Raw genomic sequence first — 21,497 nt, 5'->3', positions numbered from 1 at the left:
AGATTTTTCTGTTTACATATATTTCATAGGTCTAAGTGTTGCAGAGGATTCATGAAACTTGAATTTAGAAAGTAACGCCTCAGTATCTTATTTTTTTAAATGTTAGATTTCAGACAAACCATAAACACCAAAAAAGGGAGAGAGAAACAATTACTGATAACCAATAATCAAGTGGCTCAGAGTAACAGATTTCTATTGAACAAAACCGAACTCCGTTCAGCAGCAGTGTCGGTCTCACCTGAAGCCGTGCGCGCGAGAGAGCGCTTTTAAAATCTGTATATTTAAAATATCACCATGTTAATCCCCCCACACACACACTTCTCTGCACATCAGACCTGCTGAAGGATTAGACATGAACTAAAATTAGACATCAAGTAGAAAAAAGTACAGTAATCGGAATGAAGTGGAGCACTGAGACATCTTGTGGTGAAAGTGTGAACTGCACCATGATTCGAGTTTATTCTTTCAGTATTTGGTACAATTGGTTTTTACAGAAGCTTTTGATTTATCCGCATGTTATTGCTGATCAACTCTACAATGTATAAAAATAAGCGGGGAAGTATATGCATTCAAACAAAGCCACCAACTATAAGTGAGTAATATTTTCAGGATTACTTCAGGACAGCAGCTGTTTTGCGACATCGCTGCTTCAACCACAGGAGCTAATAAAAGCAAAATCTGTCATCCACACGGAGTGAGACACGATTAGCATCCAGTCATCACACACTGAAGACAGGAAATACCACACAACACGTCACACATCACGTTAAAAAGAATCCAGTTGAAGTTTATTTAAAAAATAAGCTGCATGGAGGGGAAGTGGTATAACGGCACAAAATTAAACTGAATATATTGAAGAAACATACTGGAAAAAAAAGCCTAAACCTCAAACTATACTTCTAGAGAGGGTAATAAAGAAGTCGTCACACAGGCTGGTGTGTATGCGCCAGGGCTTCGATAACTGTATAAATATGGACTTGGAATTAAAAAGACCATTTAAAAAGCTTTCACAGGCTCATCAGTGTGGACGTGTGAAAGGCTTCAGTACGGTCTGTCCCTGCGCTCCTGACGCTGATCCCTGCAGAGAGAGAGAGACACACAGGTGAGGGAATGACTGTTTTAAACAGGACTATAAATGGATAAAGAGACGTTAGATGGTTTAATGAATAAAAAAACGGTGATCACAGATGACACTAATTGCTGTGGTGTAAAAGGAATAAAAACACTACTTTCCTATAACAGCACACCAATCACCTTGTTAGCACCAACACTAACTTCATAACACCACCCCGGGTTTGATCGCTTCCCCCTGAAGTGTGTTTATTCCTCAAGTTATAAATCTATATACTTTACACAAAACATCTCTTCTTGTTAGGACAGGCAGTCGTACCTCATATCCATCTTTCCGGGCCCCATCCCTCTCCTCGCTCCACGGTCCATCGGCGGTCCTCCACGGCTTCCTCCTCTGAATCCTCCTCGGTCCATTCCCCCTCGGCCACCCCTAAAGCCCCCGGGTTCTCCTCCCCAGCCTCCACGCATTCCCCCAGGGCCACCACGGTCCATCCCTCTGCCCCCACGAAACATCCCACCCCTGCCTCGCTCTCCACCTGAGAAAAAACACACACACACACACTTAGAGCCAACCTAAAACACTCACACACGATACACAGCACCACCAGCTTTCATCCATTACTCCCCACATGAGCCATCCCTTTAAAAACCAGCATTTAAAATAAATATATCTCTTTAGTGGTGAGGAGGAGAGAAGGGGAAAGAGGAAGAAAAAAAAAAGCCAAAGCACTATTTAAAATAAATAAAGGATGAACCGTTTAAGGAAAGCCTTAAATATAAATCATACACTTTGTTAAACTAAAGATTTTTCTGTAGTGCTACGCAAGTTTAGAATTAAAGAACCTTTCCTAACAGCCGACAGCAACAGTACAACATTAGCTTTATTTACATGTGCATTCAGATAAACTAAGCCATTACACGAGTCCCCATGATCAAAATAAATGTACTTCAGTGAAAGAGTTTATAAAGTCACTCATTAAGTTTGAGAGAAAGCTAGCTATGCCATTTTACCAAGGGTGCCAATAATTCTGGAGCCGACTATGTATATATATATATTTTTGAAAACTGAAAATCTCCATGTTTACATACTGAGTACTCTATACTGATTGGAAGCAGGGATGAGTAGTTGTGTGTTACCTGGAGGAGGCATCATGCCCTCGGGTCTTGGAGCTTTGCACTGGTTACACTCTGTTCTCCAGGCGAAGTTCTGGTTCCCACAACCACTGCACGCATGCGGCACACACACACACACACGTCAGGAAGTGCATCACTCACACTGAACATAACCACAGAGAGCCGAGAGACAGACAGGCAGACTTACGGGTTCGGGCACTGCCAGTCCCCGGCTCGCTTTGAGACGTTGTTGGCTCCCGGTGGTCCTCCCCAGGCCATGGCACCTCGAGGACCTCCACGGGGAGGGAACCCACCTCTGTCTCCGCCCCGTCCCATCATACCTGCACAGAACACGATAAGCATCAGCTCTAGTGTCAAAACAACTCACCACTTTATAAAAAAGGGCAGATGGAAGGAAGGGGGAACCCCGCCCAGACACCCTTAATTCATGCACTTCTGACATGAAAAACCTGATAGAATAAATATAAATAAACCTAGATATCCAAGACATTATTCTTAGTGTTTTTATATACAGTACATTTGGTGACAACCATAAAACAATAAATAGAAGTGTGTGAAACATGAATGAAGCTTTATAATAGTTTATATAAAGCTGTCTGAGTGCGTGCATGCACACACAGAGGAGCTGTACCTCCACGATCCATCATGTTTGGTCCTCCTCTCATTCCTCCCCTCATGAACCCTGGTACGGTTTTCCTCCGTGCCATCGACACGTTTAGTCTCCGCCCCTGGAACTCCTTACCTGGAGGAACAGAAACACAGAAGGTGAGAATCAACAAACCATCATCTGATCGCTCACACACACTAAATCTAACAGTGCGTCAAACCATTATTTAAAAAATAAAAATAAAAACCCCAACAACCCCATTCACCACCAAATGTTTACAATTAAATTACATGTCAGATGATTTTTGAATATCACTTATATAAAAAGTCCATATGTAGGAATAGTGACACGCTACGTAACACAGAAATAAGACCTGTAGAGGTGTTTAACATTCAGGTCTTAAATATTTATTTAAAAATGACCAAAACTAAACTGCAATATTCTTGGAGATGATGTACTTCAGTTTTTGTAGACACAGAGAGAGAGAGAGAGAAACCTTTACCATCTTATAATTTTCCCTAAGTCCATAATTGAACACTGAGCATATAAAAAGGGTTAATAACGACAGTGAAAGCTCAGATCCACACTAAATTCTCACAGCCTGACAGGAAGAGCACATCTCTATCATTTACTAAAATAAGAAGAAATCATTCCTGATGTGTGATGAACTTGTGTGAGAGGGCAGTAAATACTCTGTAAACGAGGGAACGAGAGTCGAACAGAGCGCGTACCGTTAAAATACTCCACGGCAGCTCTGGCACACGACGGCTCGTCATAGGACAGCGTGGCGTCTCCTTTCGGTTTGCCCGTGTCTTTATCGGTGTAGATGTTGATGGCTGGCTGGTTGAGGCGCCGGTTTATCTGAAACACAAAAGGTCACACTGGTGTAAAAACAGGTTTTACACAGAGCTGGGAAGTTTAACCCTTATTCAGAATGTTGTATGCTATTCTTAAATTGTTGCACTGTTCACCCAGTCTTTCAGAGTACCCTTTTCCACCAAATCAGTTCCAGGGCTGGTTCACAACTCGTTCAACTTGTGAGCCAGCTGAGAACCAGCTTGCTTTTCCATCGCTCGCGGTGCTAAGAGGAGACACGTCATTACGTCGCTGTATACATCAGTTACGTCGCTACGTTTGCATAAACCTTGGCGCGAATATCGAAGCAAAAACAAGCAGCAGCAGCAGCAGCAACAATAAATGACTTCGCGTTTGTACAGCTGCGGCTTCTCGTCACTTAAAAATGGCGATCTTTCGTGGTCTTAACAACTCCGCCCCCCCCACTGACGCAAGCGGTTCTTTCCTCTGGCCCAGCAGAGAGTTGGTGCTAGCCTGGAACCGGTTTTTCTGGCCCCAGAGCCAGTTCTGTCAGTGGAAACAGAAAACTCGGTTCCAAACTAAGCACTGGCCCCGAACCAGCCCTGGAACTGCTTTGGTGGAAAAGGGGCAAGAGTGATAAACCCCACCTCATCTTCACTTCTGACAGACTCCGCCTCTCTGGATCATTTTATACCCAATCATGTGACTGACCTGTTGTCAATTAACCTAGTTAGTTATGGTTAACATCACACAACTTTTCTAGTCTTTTGTTGTCCCAGTCCCATTTTTTTTTTTTTAAATATAAAAACATGTTGCTGGCACTGAATTCAAAATGAGCACAGTTTTTTCAAAAGGCAACGAAATCTCAATTTCAACATCGGATGTGTTATCTTTGTACAACTTTCAATTAAATTGAGTTTCTATGATTTTGCAAAATCACATTACTTACAGTTTACACAGCATCCTAACTTTATTAAAAACAAATTGCTTAGGAGGAGTGTAGAGTTCTCTGAATTCCCATTTTTATTTTTCTGTGTATATTATTTTTCCATACTGTTGAGACACTGGTGCGCTCCAATAACTTCCCATTTTATCACAACTTTAAACAAAAATACACTGCATTTCAATAACCAAAAAGGTTAGAGAGAAAGACTACTGCTTAAAAGAAGGGGGGGGGGGGAGGAATCATGCCACAGTTGGAATTTCGCATGAACAGAGAAAGTTAACGACATTCAAAAAGAAGGGGTTCAATTCCCTTAGAAACATGAATCTTTAAAACACATGCACGTACACAGACCTGCACAAGAACCCAGAACTCGGATTAAATACTTAACACCAGACTGATGAAAGGGTGAAGATTAAAACCCATCAGGTGATTACTCAATGGCTAGTTTAACCAATCTAGAGAATCTTAAGAAGTGTGATCGAGTTTCTAACCAAACCAACACAAACTCCGGTGTTGTTCAGAGCGCTCACCCGTATGGTGCCAGAGTGCTTAAAGAAATCAGCCATGTCGGGAAGCGTGACCTTCTCAGTCAACCCAGTGATGTAGATGGTGCTGTTCTCAGACTCATCCTGCTCACCTGGGTGTCCTGAAGTAGGAAAAAAAACATTATAAAAACGGGACGAGAATCAATTAAAAACCCTCAGGTGTTTGATAACATGAAGGATGCAATGCTCACCTTCCATCCCATCCCTCATGGGTCCTGATGGTCAGAGAATAAACCAAGAGAGAGAACAAAAGCAGCGTTATATACAGCAGGACTGATAAAGTGCATCACTGGCAGCAGTATTTGGTAAATTATTTGCTTGTGAGGTGACGTGGGTTGGATTTTACAGTTTCTTTGGATAGGACAAGTTTTTAATAGGGAAAAAAACCCCAAATCATCCTAAAAGGACTCTGGTTCAGATAACCCTTTCCCAAAGGAACCACGCTTTAAAATTTGACACCAACAGAAAACGCTAATCAGGCATAAAAGAAGAAACTCAGAGGACTAGCCAGTGTAATACTCTGTAATAAACTTACCACCAGGCTTACTGAAGCCACCTCTGTCTCCAGCCATGCTACGAATGAAGATGGGTGAAATTCCATTTAGTCTTGAACCAAGGGGACTTCAACAGCGCATGGACAAATCCCCCTCCCTCATTTACTTTTTTTTTTTTAAAGAAAACCCCCATGTAATATCACATTGTATGAACTTGGTGATGTAAGCAAAATTATTTTAAGCATAACTGCACAGCTTATGAACCTTAAATGTGAACACAAGCAAAAATCACACTTTGAAAATAAATATTTCAGTGGTGGATAAAAATAATGTGTACATATAAAAAATAAATTTACCCTTTGAGTAAAATCTTTAAAAAAAAACTGAACTATAAATAATTACAATACAGATTAAAAAAAAGTACATCGAAAGAGAGGGAAAAAAAAACAAAACAAAAAAACACAGTAAATTCTTGATTTCAGCGAGTTCCCCTTCACCCCTGTGAGCTGCTGGCTTTGATACGGAAAGAAGAACCTAAAGTAATGACGTTCTGTTACCTGTAGCATACAAATATGACAAAAAGTGTTAAAATAAGACTTAAATATGAACAGTGAAATCACACTAAAGCCGCAACCTCACAGGAGAAAACTCAGAAATTGGACCTTCAAGTGTTTCCCAACACGAAATACATTCTCAAACCACATTTCTGCTGGAGAAGGAAAAGAAAACCCACAATGAGTCAACAACAATCAGGTAAAACACTTGCACAGGTGTGAACACTAACCTCTTTTACACTTTATAAATTACACTTAGATTAGAAATAAAGAGAAGATTACTAACTTGGACACAGATCAGACGTCTGGCTCCTCTTCGTGATGTTCAAACTCGATCTCGTAGTTTCAAACAATTATCACAGCACTAATTATTCAAAAAACGAGCGAGTTCATCTGAGCTCCACCCGTGTTAGGATCCCGAGTCCGTTTTAAAGAATTATATTTATCTTAATTTGCCTTAAATCATTCCCTACAACTCAAATTTACCATTAAATATGGAAAAAATAAAATATCCCATTAAATAAAAATGTTAATTTGCAAAAGGTTAAAAAAAAGTTGTAGGAAAAAAAGCAAATAATTCTGCATAGATTTTTGTTCATTCATTTTTTCCTACTTAAAAAAAAATAGTTAAAAAAGGCTTTAAATTCTGAATTTTAGATTAAAAATATTTGATGGTATTACATTTTAAAAAAAATAAAAACTTAATGGAAATTAAAAAAAAAAACCACTCAAAAGAATGAATAAATGAACAGAAAATAAAACCCAAACAATACTGCTTTTATAAAAATTAACCCAATTCAGATGTGAACAAGTTTAAATAAAAGTCTGGCTCCAAAGGATACAAAATTGAAATAACTACGAAAGATAAATAAAGAGCCCACTCAACAGCAGTCACCATTAAAAGTCATGTCTTATCTCCCCCGAGTTGTATCTGCAAGCAGCAATTAACGGGGCCCAAGCACCCAGGGGACAGCAGCGTTTTGCTTCAGTCAGGAGTAACATGGGGAGGTCATCACACCCAATCTGGTTTATTCGAGGTCAAATTAAAAGACTGTCCTGTCAAAATTCTTCACAATCCTTTTCCACGATACCTTGACACGATTCCACGCTGACCAAATCTGGCACAAACTGGATTAATCCTCCAGAAAGAGTGCTTAAAAAGTTCAGAGCCCATCAAAATGCATAAGATAAGGCTTCCTATTGGGCAGAGTTAAATGGAGACTGTTGTGAAATTTGACTGCCTTAAGACAACCAGTCAAATTTTTTGGCAAGACCCTGATGACCAGCATTTCTGAAGAGCGTGTTGGGTTTGGAGAGCCTGATCATGGTGAACATCTCAAACAGCAAAAAGAATAAATTACCCCTCTCGGACACAATCGGGCATTAAACCCCCTGGTGCATGGGCCTTAATTAACCGACATGAATAAATTAAGGAAAAAAGGTTTTGATATTCAATAACATTCATAACCCTCTGTTTAGCTTGGACTCTGGTGTATATAAAAGATGGCTCATAAAGCTTAATGCTGTGGACACAACCAACAAGATAATTTATTATAAAAAGATGAAAAATAAACGCCAGTTTCCCCATGAGCCAACAGTGTGATTATACTTAAGGAGACTTGGACACAAACAGAACCTCAAGCAAAAAAATAATTCAGCAAGTATCTGATGATCAGTTCAGGGCAAATAACTGCACAAGTCCGTTTTAAAATAAATAAATAAACCCTCCCTGGGAAGTTTTCCTGCTAATTACACACTTTACAAACCTGCAGTGATCATGTTGGTGTAAAGAGCCAATTTAACAAACATTGTTAAAAATATAACTGAAAAACCATCTAAAACATCTCCCCAAGTGGGATTCTCTCGATCAGGTTCATGGAGAGACAGGGCAAGAAAGATGCTTATAGAGATCTTGCATGTGACGTCACAGCCGATCCAGATTGCGACAGACGCCATCTTGTAGGTCAAACGCCATATTCCGCCTTCTACTTCTGGTTCTACTTCTGCTTTTACTTCAACCTTTTCTTCTGGAAAACCCTACTATATACAATTCTACTACAACAGCTGTGGCTACAAGCTCTCCCTACCTGTGCACGGGTTTTATGTTTTTTGTGTGTATTTTTGCGTGTTGTTCGTCTGTACCGGACTTCAATATCCACTACAACCATATGGACTTACTGGACATTGGTTTCCAGCAGAAAATGACGGTTTGTAGCGATTTCCATCGCATGCACAACATTCCGGACGAAAAAAAAAAAAAAAAAAAAACAACATTCCGGACGAGACCAGATTGCGAGACCAGCGGGGTCTCCATGGATTGTTATCGGAAGCAAAGCGAAGGAGGCGGCGCCGGGAGTGGAAGCAAAAGCGAGGCTGCAGAGCCGGCCTGTTGACTAAGCTCAGAAAACAGCCACTCAAATCTCCACTGCCAAGCCTCTACCTCTCCAACGCCAGATCCATGTAAACAAGACGGACGATTTGGAATTACCTTATTCTATTCTATAATCGGCTGGTCAGTGCTATACTCAATACTTAAGTGACTTACCCATCCAGTGAGGATCATTTTCTTGTTTACAAGATGCCACATCTGAGTCGCTGACAAATCCTGAATTTCTGTAGAGATAACTGTCCAGAGATTTATAAGCACGCAGTGCTTCACCACTGAACAGTGAGGGAAAGTTGATGAGGTAATCATACACGTCGGGGTATTCCACCTCTGGCAGTTCAAAATCCGGTCGTGAAAACTCCGTCCGGAAAGCCATAAGGGTCACAAATCTGTAGATCGTTTATTTTAGACATATCTAGTTATCTGTTCATTAGAAAAATGAGCCGTGTAGTCCGTCGGTTGAAATTGAGCCATTCTGTACACGAGTGCAGCAGCATTCAGCGGTGTTTTTGACCGACACGATGGCGGTTGTGTACTTTACGGTCACGTGACTCCAAGATCTCTATAGCAAGAAATTTAGTGACCAACATTTCCCACGTCTTTCACTTTAATCTGAACCAAATCCTTAAGTGTTGTTTGAGCCGTTTTCACTTTCAGAGACGGACAGACTTTAAAACCAACTTTAGAAATTTACTTCTGCTCAAGATCTGGTTTTGCATGTCCAAGAGAGAAACTTTCAGTTCTGGGAAAAGCTGCAGCTTTCAGATCCACACAGGCATGCAACAATACATCATGGGACAATAAATCGTGATACAGATTTGACTAGAAATAAAAATTGAATCGTGATTATCATCAGGCTGTTTAATCTTACTTTTCCCCCCGTCGCTGTAATTATGTTGTTTAAACAGCAGAGGGCACCAATAACAATAGCAGGAATACACTACTTCACCATAGGCGGAAGTAACAACTCTAATACCACGAACACACAAACCGATCTAAAATGTGAAAGAGCTGTTGTGTGATTGACTACAAATAGATTTAACAAGAAATCAGAGCTCTAAAGAATCCCAGGTGAACATGTGGAGCTCGGACTGAGTTTGGGTAGAGTCAGAACAGAAACATACCCTTGGACAGGAATAATTGTAAGATGACTAAATAAACCATGACTCCTTTGCTGAGCCCTACAGCCACTAAAATGCCCTAGGCCACATGAGGAACTGCTCCAGCTGTTTCATGGAAGTGGATGGTAAAGCCTGAAAGGCCTGGAGCTTGTACAGTGATCACAGATGTTCACAAATGCTCTTTGCAATCAGCAAATGGAGCAAGTTGAAAAAGTCGAACACTCCCACTCAGGGGAAATCAAATCTTAAGACAGACCCACATAGGTTTAACTCAAGGTCCTGCAAACCCCATGACAGCAGCAACTTATTTGTGGTGTTCATGTTTAAACTCATGTCTCATATTGAGTGAACACATTACAGAGCTGAAAACCCACTTTCTTTGAGGTTCATAGAGCCAGTGATGAGTTACTGAGTCTTTTAGCACAAGTGCACTGGAGTTGACCAGGTTTTGCAATTTAACGCGTCTAACAGTAAATTAATCCGCGCTCGTGCATTAGCAGGACAGCTGAAGAATCAGACAGCATGGGGTCACTAGTTGTTAGACACATGCACGCACAAGCACTAGTTATTAAATCATGAAAAAACCCGATCATATTTCACACAATTAAACGCACCAGATAAAATTACACCAAGTGGAGCAGGATTTAATTTAAAAAGAAAAAACCCACTCCTTTGTGGATGTTCACATTTCAGGAAGAGAGCGATTAACTACATGCAGTGTTAAAGGCAGCTGTAAATCTGTGAGCCCCAAATTTGTGTCCGTCATCAGCAATGCAGTTCTTAAAGAGCCTCCATTTTGTTTTGATGAGCCTAGCTAGATGAAAGCGGAACACCATTTAAAAACGAAAAAAGCGACTCGGCAGAGCAGAATAATGAAAGCTCTTTTCTTTGTGTATGTGTAAAAAGGATGTACACCATCATGCATGTTGAAGCATCACAGCTGAGCTCTAGTGGTGGTGAGCCTATCTGAGGAGGAATGAGGAGGTTGCTGAAATGGTTAACGACTTCGAACTTACCCCATTCCCCGACCCATTGGGCCGCGACCCCGAGGTCCACCACGCATCCCTGGCCTGTCATAACCATCACGACCGGGGCCTTCTCCTGGGTAACCTCCACGTTGAGAGCCACCATAACCTCCACTTGCACCGCCCTGACCGTAACCACCTGCACAAGGTAGCAGAGGAGAGTTTATTAAACAGTTATATTGTACAGCCAATAAACTCACACTGCCTTAACGCGCAAATTAATTACTGACCATAAAAAGCACGAGTGTTTTCTTAAAATGAGTATTGGCAATGGAAACAAACAATACGCTGGATTACAAATTACTGTGCACATTTTTAGAACCCTGTAGCATTATCTCAAGTCAATCACTAAGAAATAAGTAGTTTTTGTAATTGTGTGACTTCCCATTTAGAAAAAAACAAAAAAAAACTTAAATTTAACATTTTAAAAGTTCTTCAAAAACCATCATGTTTAATTAAAAAAATAAAAATTTACATTCAGTTTAAAAATAATAATAAAGTTTATTAAAAACCCATCCTTTCTTATGCCCTCCAAATAAAACCCTGCCCTGACAGCTTGAATTATTTGATTTTTTTTTTTGGTATAGAAATTTAAATTAGAAACCATGTACATTTTATAAAGGGTCCCAATAATTCTGAAGCCGACAGTCACTCATTAGTTTGCGACCCTGTGCACGGGACTGAACCTCACCATAGGGTCCAGACTGGTTGTATCCGCTCTGAGCAGCGCCAGCCTGACCATACTGAGGCTGAGTATAGGAGGCGTTGGATGGAGGAGGAGGGTAGGCTGCAGATGGAGGCTGTTGGGGCGGGCCTTGAGTGTAGGCAGCCTGCTGCTGCCCCCCGTAGGCCGCCTGCTGGGCCTGGTAGCCTCCCTGGGTGTAGGTGGGCTGAGTGCTAGCGCTGTAACTACAAGCCAGAAAACATTAGTGGGTTTACTGACATTTTTCCACCATAATCTAAACATGCACACAGAACAGCATCCACGCAGCAACACACGAACCCCCACCATACAGCTACAAAAGCATGGGTGTTCAAACAGGAAGCTCTGCCGGTACCTCTGTGGAGCCGAGGCAGCCTGCTGGCCGTATCCAGAGTAAGCGGACTGGGCGGTGTATCCCGGCTGCGTGCCGTACGACGCCTGAGTGACCGGTGGAGTGGCAGCTGCAGTGGTGTTAGCATAGCTGCTAGTCCCGTAGGCCTGTGCAGGCTGAGTGTAGCCCTGAGCTCCAGCCTGAGGAGTGCCATAAGCAGCTGGAGGAACAGAGAGAGAGATGGAGAGAATGAGAGTACTGCCTTCACCTACACACAACTTAACACTTAAATATACAACGCATAGAACAGCTAAACCAGACTAATCTGATTACATAGACACCATACACCCTCACAGCTGATTTTACCAACAAGAGTTCATGTTGTTACAAGTCGTCAGGGAGGAAGGTCAAGAAATTGATCACAGCCATCCAGGAACACTATGTAGGAGGAGGAGCTGTCAAACTAGGCAAGAAAATACAAAATCCTGCCATGTGACACTTCATCAGGGAGTCATGGAGCATCCCAGACGTCACACCGTTGTTCTTTGCCCAAGGCACACTGTATTTCTCATTGATGTTCTTTCCCAACGTTCATATTAGACCCTGACGCTGGAATTTTGTCAGCCATGGCTACGACAAAAATCAGACTGAACGTGTGTACTCTGATCCCAGCAGCACTAAACATCCCAAACACTAGAATTAAAATTTCACTTTCATTACATTTGTGTACAATTTCTTCCTTTGTATACATCTTTATACTTTTCCTTGTCATGTGTACTGCTACATGTTTAAACTTCAACATAATTTTAAGTTTTTTGTACTTTAAACATTTGTTTCCCTTTTTTTTTAAATGAATTACTAGTTTCCCCCGCCCCCTCTCTTTACAAATGTTCCATTTTATTTCTAAAATCACTCAGAACTGCCTTGCTGTGCTCTAGATTGTTATTGGACTACAACTCTGAAAAAATCCAAATAAACCTGACTGTTCTAAGCTCAAATGTGAGATGTCAAGTTAGTGTCAGCGGTGCAACACAAACACTGGTACAAAATATTGACAGACAAAATAGCCTTTATATCAATCAGCTGGAGTTCTAGCTCAATCAGATTACCCTAAACATGTAAACCAATAACCTGATATTCTGCATGTGAATCCAACACAGCTAATTTTACACAACACTCAACCAGGCTTAGAGTTAACCGCATGCATGTTGATCAAATTACAGCCTAAACACTTTGTGACAATCTACTGAACATTTCCTGATCTCCGGCGTACCTGGTGTGGTGGACTGTCCATACGATGCTGCGTATTGCTGTTGTGTGTATCCAGCAGCAGCAGCAGCAGCAGCAGCAGAGGCAGCTGTTTGGCTGTAAGTAGAATCAGTGGCAGCGGCGGGCTGGGCGTATGAACTGTAGTCCTGCTGAGGAAAGCCCTGCTGGCAAACACCCCACACACACACACCTCACTCTCCAGGCATGCAAATATCCTGCAAATACTGTACACACTTTTGAAAAACCAGTACAACCCATTGTGCTTTAGCTGTTGGAAATCTCAATCCATTAAAACAAACATCCACAGAATTACTGCAGAGTGCAAATGCATTTCTTTAAGTTATGCACAATACCGTGTATATCCAATTTGTTCTGTATTTCAGTTTCCCCCCTTCCTCCTGTTCTTTTCTGACAAAGCTGTGTTTGAATTTGCTCACTTTTTATGTGATAAGACATTTAAACCTACCAACTCGTTGTTTACGAACGAGGATTGTGAACATACCTGTGCCGTTTGTGCGTATCCCTGAGCGGGCTGGGCTGCGTATGAGCCGTACCTGCGGAAACACCAAAGTGACTCAGTGCACTGCAACATCGCCACAGTTAACACTAAATCACTGTAATCATTACACCACAGCCCTGTGGGACTCGGACTGGTCAGGTGGCATTGATTAATTCTCTAACAGCAGCGCAGGTTTATATTAACACCCTCGTTCTGATACGTTATCGTTTCTATAGTAACGGCTCGCACACAGGGGCATGCCAAAAACAAATATGGAAGGAGTCTCCAGTGCCAGAGGTAAAACTAATTTTAAGCTCTACATCTTCAGGATAGAGGAGTTTACAGTTTCTGAGATCTCTCAGTAACAAAACGAGCCAGTTTTTGTTTTACTACCAGAGACAGTCTGGTGAGGGAGCAACTGTTTAAAAGGAGCTATAACATAAGTGAGAACAGAAACTAACTTGCTTCACAGACTAAACAGATCAAAAAGCTCAACACGCCATTCAATAATTTTTAAAATTCACTGATAAACCATAGCAATTTAAGAAGAATAAAAACCCATGGGGTCACTCAGGATTTGTACGCTAGATGAGAGTGGATATAAAAAAAACACTTACGCTTGCTGGGCACCAGCCTGACTGTAGCTACTATAATCTACAAAGTCAAAAGAGAAGAAACGTGTCAGATACATCTCTATATACAGGGTTAGTCAAAATTATGTTAACACTAATGGATTATTTTTCTCCTGCAGACAGACGTACACCACAGGTGATGGATTAAATGGTGCTGTTGCTCGCTGGTTGTATGTGTTGAACAGGTTGAGACCATTCTGTAAGTCATCTTGTACATATATGTTTTGTGAATAAATGGTTTCTACCATTTAAGTGTTAACATAATTCTGACTAACACACACACACCTCAACCCCCCCCAAAGCCAAATGTTATTTATGAGAGGCAGAACAATGTGCTGTGTAAACTCAGGCTCACACAAAGATGGGCTCTGCTTTAACACGACATTTACATCCCAGTCCTTCACACCATGCTGTAGAGAAGTGTGTGTGTGTGTGTGTGTGTGTGTGTGTAGTAAATGAAAACAGCAATGATGGCTTGGGCAGGGATCAAGACATGATGTATAATGAGGGGAGTGATGTCACAGCGCTAAAACATGGCTACGTACAGAGATGCAGACGAGCTGTGTGTGTACGTGCCCTGAGCATGTACACATCTTCATACACTGCGAATAAACTATACAACACAGCTACTTATTACATAGAACTGTGTATAATACACTGATAAACACGACCAGGATTATTACAAATAAAATTCAGACTGTCACATACACAGTACAAGACGCAGTGAAATGCTTAGTGTGATGCTCCATAAGTAAAGATAGTTTAAAAAAAGTTGTAAAGAAAGAAAACGGAAAGTAAAAATTAAACGTGATGGTACTCTACAGAATGTGTGTATGTACACACAATCACTAAAGAAAATGCACTTGCAATAGAAAGAACAAAATTATATTGCACTGAAATGAATGAAATTGCAGATGTATACATTCCTTTATTGAGATGACGTTATATGGCTCTACACCACTAGTGGATGGGAGTGCCATGACCAATTCTTGTTTGTTGCGAGCAATTGTCCTTATTTAGCTCCCTCTTTACGCTATTCTATTTATTATATTGTACAATATCTCTATGCTTTTTTTAAATAGATAAGTGTAGGTTAAGTTACATGGTTACTCTGTACTTGAGCTGCTTCAACACCTGAATTTCCCTCATGGGGATCAATAAAGAAATATCTGATTTTATGAAACTGCATAAAGGTGTAAGAGATAGGGAAGGAGGGTGAAATGTAGAGATGAAAATGGAGCAAAGAAAAAAAACAAAACCCTGAACTTTTGAAAGTCAAACTAAGATATGGGGGGGGGGGGGGGGGGGGGGGGGGTGTCCCCCGAAAAATATTTTAACACCACGCAAAACCCTGCATTCTAGTGCATTTTAGTACTATTTTCACTAAAACAAGTTATAACTTAAGCCTTTTTCTTTCATGTACATTAATGATTAACATGTCAAAAATATCAAATTTAATTCCCCTAGTTAATGAGTAATTTTCAGGAGTGCATTTACAAAACGCGGTGATTTTCCTGGCTACACAGTTCATTACTTTTGGGGGAAAAAAAAAACGACAGTTGAAGGTAAACTCAGCAAAATCCCAAAACAGTGCTGTTAAAAAGTAAAGGTCTGTAAAGCATTTAGGTTTCAATGTTGGGGACGTTGAGCCTCGTTTATCAATCTTTTAGTAGAGTTGTGCGTTTGCAGAAGCTAAAGTGAACTAAACATTTCCAATTCATATTCATGCAAGTTGAAGCCAATTGTTTACATTAGTTCATATTGTCTGTAAATTTAAACACACCAATGAATACCAAATTTCTCATAAATCAGGGGCGTAGCTAGGATTTTTCAAGGGGGGGGGCCCCCCACACACTGTCAGCCTGAGTACATTATGCAACAAAAAATAAATTCCCATTGCTAGTTTTAGGCAGCTTAGAAACCGGCTCTTCCATTACTGCTGTTTCTTCCACGTTTTCTTGAAGTGTTCTAGAAATGGCACTAAAACTTGGCTTCTAAACCACAACACGAGGAAATGCTTGTAATTTGCAACTAAAAAGAGCTACACTGGCAGCTTGAACATGCTTTCTAGTGCAATTGTGTTGCGCTTGCGCAGAACGGTGTCAGTCCTGCGCACCTTAGCACATGCACCTGAAGGCGCGCGCACCTAATGAGCTCCAGCACGCACGCTGTTAAAGAACACCTGTCTTTAATCAATGAACTATGTTTGGGCTATTTAAGGACCACGCCCATGCGAGGATGATGCGAAGTATTACGCCGCGTCTAGGAACGTGAAAATCCGAAAAATAAATTTCTCCTTTCAGAAAACCGGAGATTTTCAAGAGTTTTGTCAAATATCCAGATATCCGAGTAAATCAGGAAGACTTTCATCCCTGGAAATGGTAAAACCATGTTATTGTCAAGTTACAGACATGAACTTGACGTATAAGAAAATGGTCAGAATAAAACAGAAAGTTGTGTTTTTGCATCCCAACAATTTTGATATGCTGAAATGTAGGAGATAATTAACTCGTACACAAATTGTTCGTGATCAAAACTTTGGTCAAAAACAAGTCTTTATCCTGGGGCCACAAACTTTCACACTAGGCAATATTCCCAGGTTTATCTTCTGTGAACAGCAGCTGGTGCAGCGATCCTGCAGCACTGTTCTCCTCACCTGGAATCATTTATCATTAATTGTAAACCCTTCTACTCCCCATGTGAGTTTGTTTCATTCATTCTGGTCAGTGTCTCCATTCCACCACAGGCCAAATGTGCAGAACACACAGTGCATGCTGACCAATCAGATACTGGGTGTGGAGCAGACAAACCTGGACTCCCAAGTTATTGTCCTCTGTGACTTTAACAAAAGTTAACCTCAGCCACAAACTACCCAAATACACAAGTTTAAACACCTGGCCAGAGAGGAGAATATTTTGGATCACTGCTACAGTCAACAATACCTATCACGCTGTCCCCAATGCTACACTGGGCCAGTCTGACCATGTCCTGGTCCACCTGATTCCTACATACAGGCAGAAATTAAAGCTGACGAAATCTGTAGTGTGGAGCAACGAGGCTGCAGAGAAGCTTCAGGCATGCTTGGACTGTATACACTGGGACGTGTTCAGGACCGCTACCAACAGGCTGGAGGAGTACACAGAGGATGCAACGTCCTCCAGCAGCTTCTGTGAGGACTGCTGTGTTCCATCACACATCAGGGTGAGTTACAATAAATGACAAACCCTGGCTCACAGAGGAGCTCAGACAGCTAAGGCAGAAAAAGGAAGACACGTTCAGAAGTGGTGACAGGAACAGGATTAGCAAGGCATTGAGAGAAGCTACATGACTGCACTCTGAGAAACTCCAACACCAGTTCTCAGCCAACCACTACACCTGTCTGGAAAGGAAGGGCTCAGACAGGTCAACTACAAACCTTCAGCCCCCCACTCTGTTAACAACCTGCGCCTGACCAACCAACTGAGTGAGTTCTACTGTCACTTTGAAAGACAATGGGATTGTCCTGATAACATCCCCCATGACTCCACACTCCAGCCCACCACCCCCACTGCTGCCAGGGAGTACCACGCCTCCCCCACCACAGCCTTAACTCTCCATTCTGGAGACAAGCTCTTTGAAAAGCTGAACCCCCACAAAGCAGCAGGTCTCAACTCAGTCTCACCATTTACCATGAAGCACTGTGCTGATCAGCTGTCTCCGGTATTCACAGACATCAACACCTCACTAGAGACATGCCATGCATCAGCCTGCTTCAAGGCCTCCACCATTATCCCCATCCCCAAAAAGCCAAGGATCACAGGATTAAATAAGTACAGACCCATTGCCCTGACTTTGGTGGTTATGCAATCCTTCGAGCACCATGTGCTTTACAACCTTAAAGCCATCAGTGACCCGCTCCTGGACCCCATGCAGTTCACCTACAGACTAACAGATCTGCAGACGATGCAGTCAACATGGCTCTTCATTTCATCCTCCAGCACCTGGACTCCAAGAACCTATGCTAGGATCCCATTTGTGGATTTCAGTTCCACCTTCAACACCGTGATCCTGGCTCTTCTGCAGGACAAGCTCGACCAGCTGAGTGTGCCTGACTCCACCTGCAGGTGGATCACTGACTTCCTGTCTGACAGGAAGCAGCACCTGAAGCCAGGGAAATGCATCTCTGACTCCCAAACCATCAGCAACGGATCCCCCCCCACTTCTCCCAGTGCACCAACAGCTGCACCTTCAGTCATTAGCCTGTCAAGCTCCTACAGCTCTCAGAGGACACCACCCTCAGTGGACTCATCTGTTGCCCCTTTTCCACCAAAGCAGTTCCAGGGCTGGTTCGGGGCCAGTGCTTAGCTTGGAACCAGGTTTTCTGTTTCCACTGACAAAGAACTGGCTCTGGGGCCAGAAAAACCGGTTCCAGGCTAGCACCAACTCTCTGCTGGGCCAGAGGAAAGAACCGCTTACGTCGGGGGGGTGGGGGGTGTTAAGACCGACAACAATAATGGCGCTTTTCCACTACCAACGCGGCTGAGTTGGGCTGAGCTGAGTCGAGCTGGGTCAAGCTGAGCGGGGCTGTTGGAGTTGCATTTCAACTACAACCGCACTGAACCATGCTGGCTGGAAGTGGGTGGACACGTTGGGTGGAGTTAGCGAAAGTGGGTGGACGTCACGTGATGTCGTTAGGCGGCGCAAACAGTGACATCAGTCAGCTTTTAAGCGGTAGTCTCACGACCTGGATAGTAAACAATAAACATGGAGGACATGGAGTCGTTAGTGTTGCTGGTCTTGGTGCTGAGGCTTGTTGTCACCGACAACGCCAACAGATACCGGCAAGAGCGTATAGATGAGGCGAGGCGCATAAGGCTTCAGAAATTCTCGTAATTCTTCTTCTTCCGGGTTTACGGTGTTTACAGATCCCAGCATGCTCGCGGGGCGTGTGTGGACACTCCTCCTCACCAATCAGTGCACAGGGGAGTGTCTGCTCACGCCCCTAGCCCCACTCGGCTCGGTTCGCTTCAGCCCTACTCCAAAACCGTGCGAGTTTTGGGTGCTAAGCAGGGCTGAAGCGAGCTGAGTCGTGCTGCGCTAAGGTAGTCGAAACGCGAGCCGTGTCGGGCTGAAGTCAGCTGAAAAAGGGTAGTGGAAAAGGGCCATAAGACCGCGAAAGATCACCATTTTTAAGTGATGAGAAGCAGCAGCTGTGCAAACGCGAAGTCATCCATTTATTATTGTTGTTGTTGCTTCTTCTGCATTGTTTTTGCTTCGATATTCGCACCAAGGTTTATGCAAACGTAGCGACGTAACTGACGTATACAGCGACGTAATGACGTATACAATGACGTAACTGACGTGTCTTCTCTTAGCACCGCGAGTGATGGAAAAGCAAGCTGGTTCTCAGCTGGCTCGCAAGTTGAACGAGTTGTGAACCAGCACCGGCTCCGAACCAGCCCTGGAACTGATTTGGTGGAAAAGGGGTAACTGATGAGGAGCCTGTGTACAGGTCAGAGATTGACCATTTGGTGTCCTGCTGCAGGCAGAACAACTTGTAATGCTCTAAAGCCAATGGAGATGACTAAACTTCAGGAGGAGCTCTGCCATACCTACCCTCATCACCCTGTTCAACTCCCCAGTAACCTCTGTGGAGAAGTATTTTTGCTTCCTGGACACTATAATCACTCAAGACCTTAAGTGAGAGACAAACATCTGCTCTCACCAAAAAAGCACAGCAGAGGACGTTCTTCCTGTAGCAGTTGAAAAGTTTAACCTGCCAAAGACAATGATGGTGCGCTTTTACACCACCATCATCAAGTCCATTCTCACCTCCTCCATCATCTGCTATGCCACTGCCAGGGCCAAGGGCAGACTGCAGCGCATCATTTGCTTTGCTGAGAGCAGAAAGGATCGTGACCGACCCCTCTCACCCTGAACATTGGGGGGGGGGGGGGGGGGGGGTAGTGATTAGCATGGTCGCCTAACAGCAAGAAGGTTCTGGGTTCGAGGCCAACGGTGACCTTTGTGTATGGAGTTTGCATGTTCTTGTGTCTACGTGGGTTTCCCCCCCACAGTCCAAAGACATGCAGTTAAATGCAGAAAGGAAAGTTCACAAGTGTGTAATGAATAAAGTTGTGCTTTCTTTTCTCTCTTAGTTAGGTTAACATGGGACAGGTCTTGGGCTGGGGTGCTCAAGAGTGGTGGCGCACACGTATGCAGGCTTTGCTCTCCGATGAGGAACTAAGTTTCGTTGTACATTTATGCAGTGATAATAAGAGACATTCTATTCTGTTCTACACCACCTTTTTGAGTCACTTCTCTCTGATGGGAGGTTGCAGACCATCAGAACAAAAACCTCACGTTACAAGGCCAGCTTTTTCCCCACTGCAGCTGCCTCGTCAATAAGGCCTGAGACCCCACTGACTAAACTCACACTTTCGATCTGTGGCATTAATGTACTTCGTCTCTGAACTGTGATTTTGCACATCCATCTTCATTCTGTGAACTTTTATTGCACATTCCGGCTCACATTTCAAAACAAGCCACACACACCTGAAATATGCCCACTTTTCAAACTTGTATATTTTAGATTCTTATTTTTTAAAATTCTATTTATATAACTGTCTTTAATTCTTATTTTATCATAACTGTTAAGCACCAAAGAGAATTCCTTAGAGGTGAGAATGTACTCCAGAATAAACACTATTCAGATTCTGATTCGACCACAAAGCGGAAAACTAAACCAAATTTGCATATTGAGATAAAAAAGTAGCTAAATTAACTAAAATTAAGTATTTTGTACTTTTAAAACGGATAACTTTAAAAAAAAATAGTAATTACACTGTTTAAACCGTTACCCAAGCCTCGTTAGCTTTGTAAAAAGAACGTTTAATGAAACTAGCCGGCTAGCTAGCTAGCTAACACCAGTTTAAATTTACACTTTCCTCAGGTTTCCTGTTTTTGCTTATTAACTTTACACATTTTATTATGTGAGCATATATTATGAGTGAGTGTATAGTTTAGTATAGCTAGTAAACATTAAAAACCCGTAAACGTTTATAAAACTTGAATATGAACTAACCGGAAGCTTAGCTAAGAGGCTAACCCTCGCTGCATGCGCGCGCGACCGAACAGAACAATTGCAGCGTCGTCGTAGTTTTTTTGTTCGTTTGTTTTTCCCCAACCGACAAAGACCAGTTTGTACATAAGTCAAAGCAATTATGCAGTAAACATGTATAAGTACAAATCTAACACATATTTTCTAGATAAAGGCGAATTTTAAACAGCCGTTACTGAGAAACCGCACTTACTTGTAACGGACGCCATTTTCGCTGCTCCCTTCAGAATAACCGACCGGCGCGCATGCGTAGTACAAATGTTAT

General features: G+C 42.4%; 1 protein-coding gene across 2 annotated transcripts; it reads right to left on the bottom strand.

The window, feature by feature from the left end:
* Positions 1-421: 421 nt before the first annotated feature.
* On the bottom strand, positions 422-21,494 carry ewsr1b (EWS RNA-binding protein 1b). Of its 2 annotated transcripts, none has more exons than XM_060907538.1 (16): positions 21,426-21,494; positions 14,119-14,155; positions 13,505-13,556; positions 13,007-13,166; positions 11,758-11,953; positions 11,391-11,608; positions 10,691-10,838; positions 5,655-5,692; positions 5,311-5,334; positions 5,105-5,220; positions 3,544-3,673; positions 2,837-2,947; positions 2,393-2,525; positions 2,209-2,294; positions 1,391-1,607; positions 422-1,078 (listed from the first exon to the last, which is right to left on the bottom strand). In XM_060907538.1, the coding sequence occupies exons 1-16, from the start codon at positions 21,439-21,441 to the stop codon at positions 1,042-1,044; spliced, it is 1,719 nt and encodes a 572-aa protein (XP_060763521.1). In that variant the 5' UTR covers positions 21,442-21,494; the 3' UTR covers positions 422-1,041. The 2 variants fall into 2 exon arrangements, with proteins under 2 accessions (XP_060763521.1, XP_060763522.1); XM_060907539.1 differs by having other exon boundaries at positions 13,007-13,163.
* Positions 21,495-21,497: the final 3 nt, after the last annotated feature.

The sequence above is a fragment of the Neoarius graeffei genome, chromosome 24 (genome assembly GCF_027579695.1).
Source record: "Neoarius graeffei isolate fNeoGra1 chromosome 24, fNeoGra1.pri, whole genome shotgun sequence".
Classification (NCBI taxonomy): domain Eukaryota; kingdom Metazoa; phylum Chordata; class Actinopteri; order Siluriformes; family Ariidae; genus Neoarius; species Neoarius graeffei.
This window is presented reverse-complemented; position numbering and strand designations above follow the sequence as displayed.

Excerpts from the sequence above, each read along its gene's own strand:
- ewsr1b (XM_060907538.1), bottom strand. Across the intron at positions 13,557-14,118 it reads CAGGCTGGTGCCCAGCAAGC|GTACGGCTCATACGCAGCCC; the intron begins GTAAGTGTTTTT and ends GTGTTTCCGCAG. Across the intron at positions 5,693-10,690 it reads CCAATGGGTCGGGGAATGGG|CATGGCTGGAGACAGAGGTG; the intron begins GTAAGTTCGAAG and ends CTTCATTCGTAG.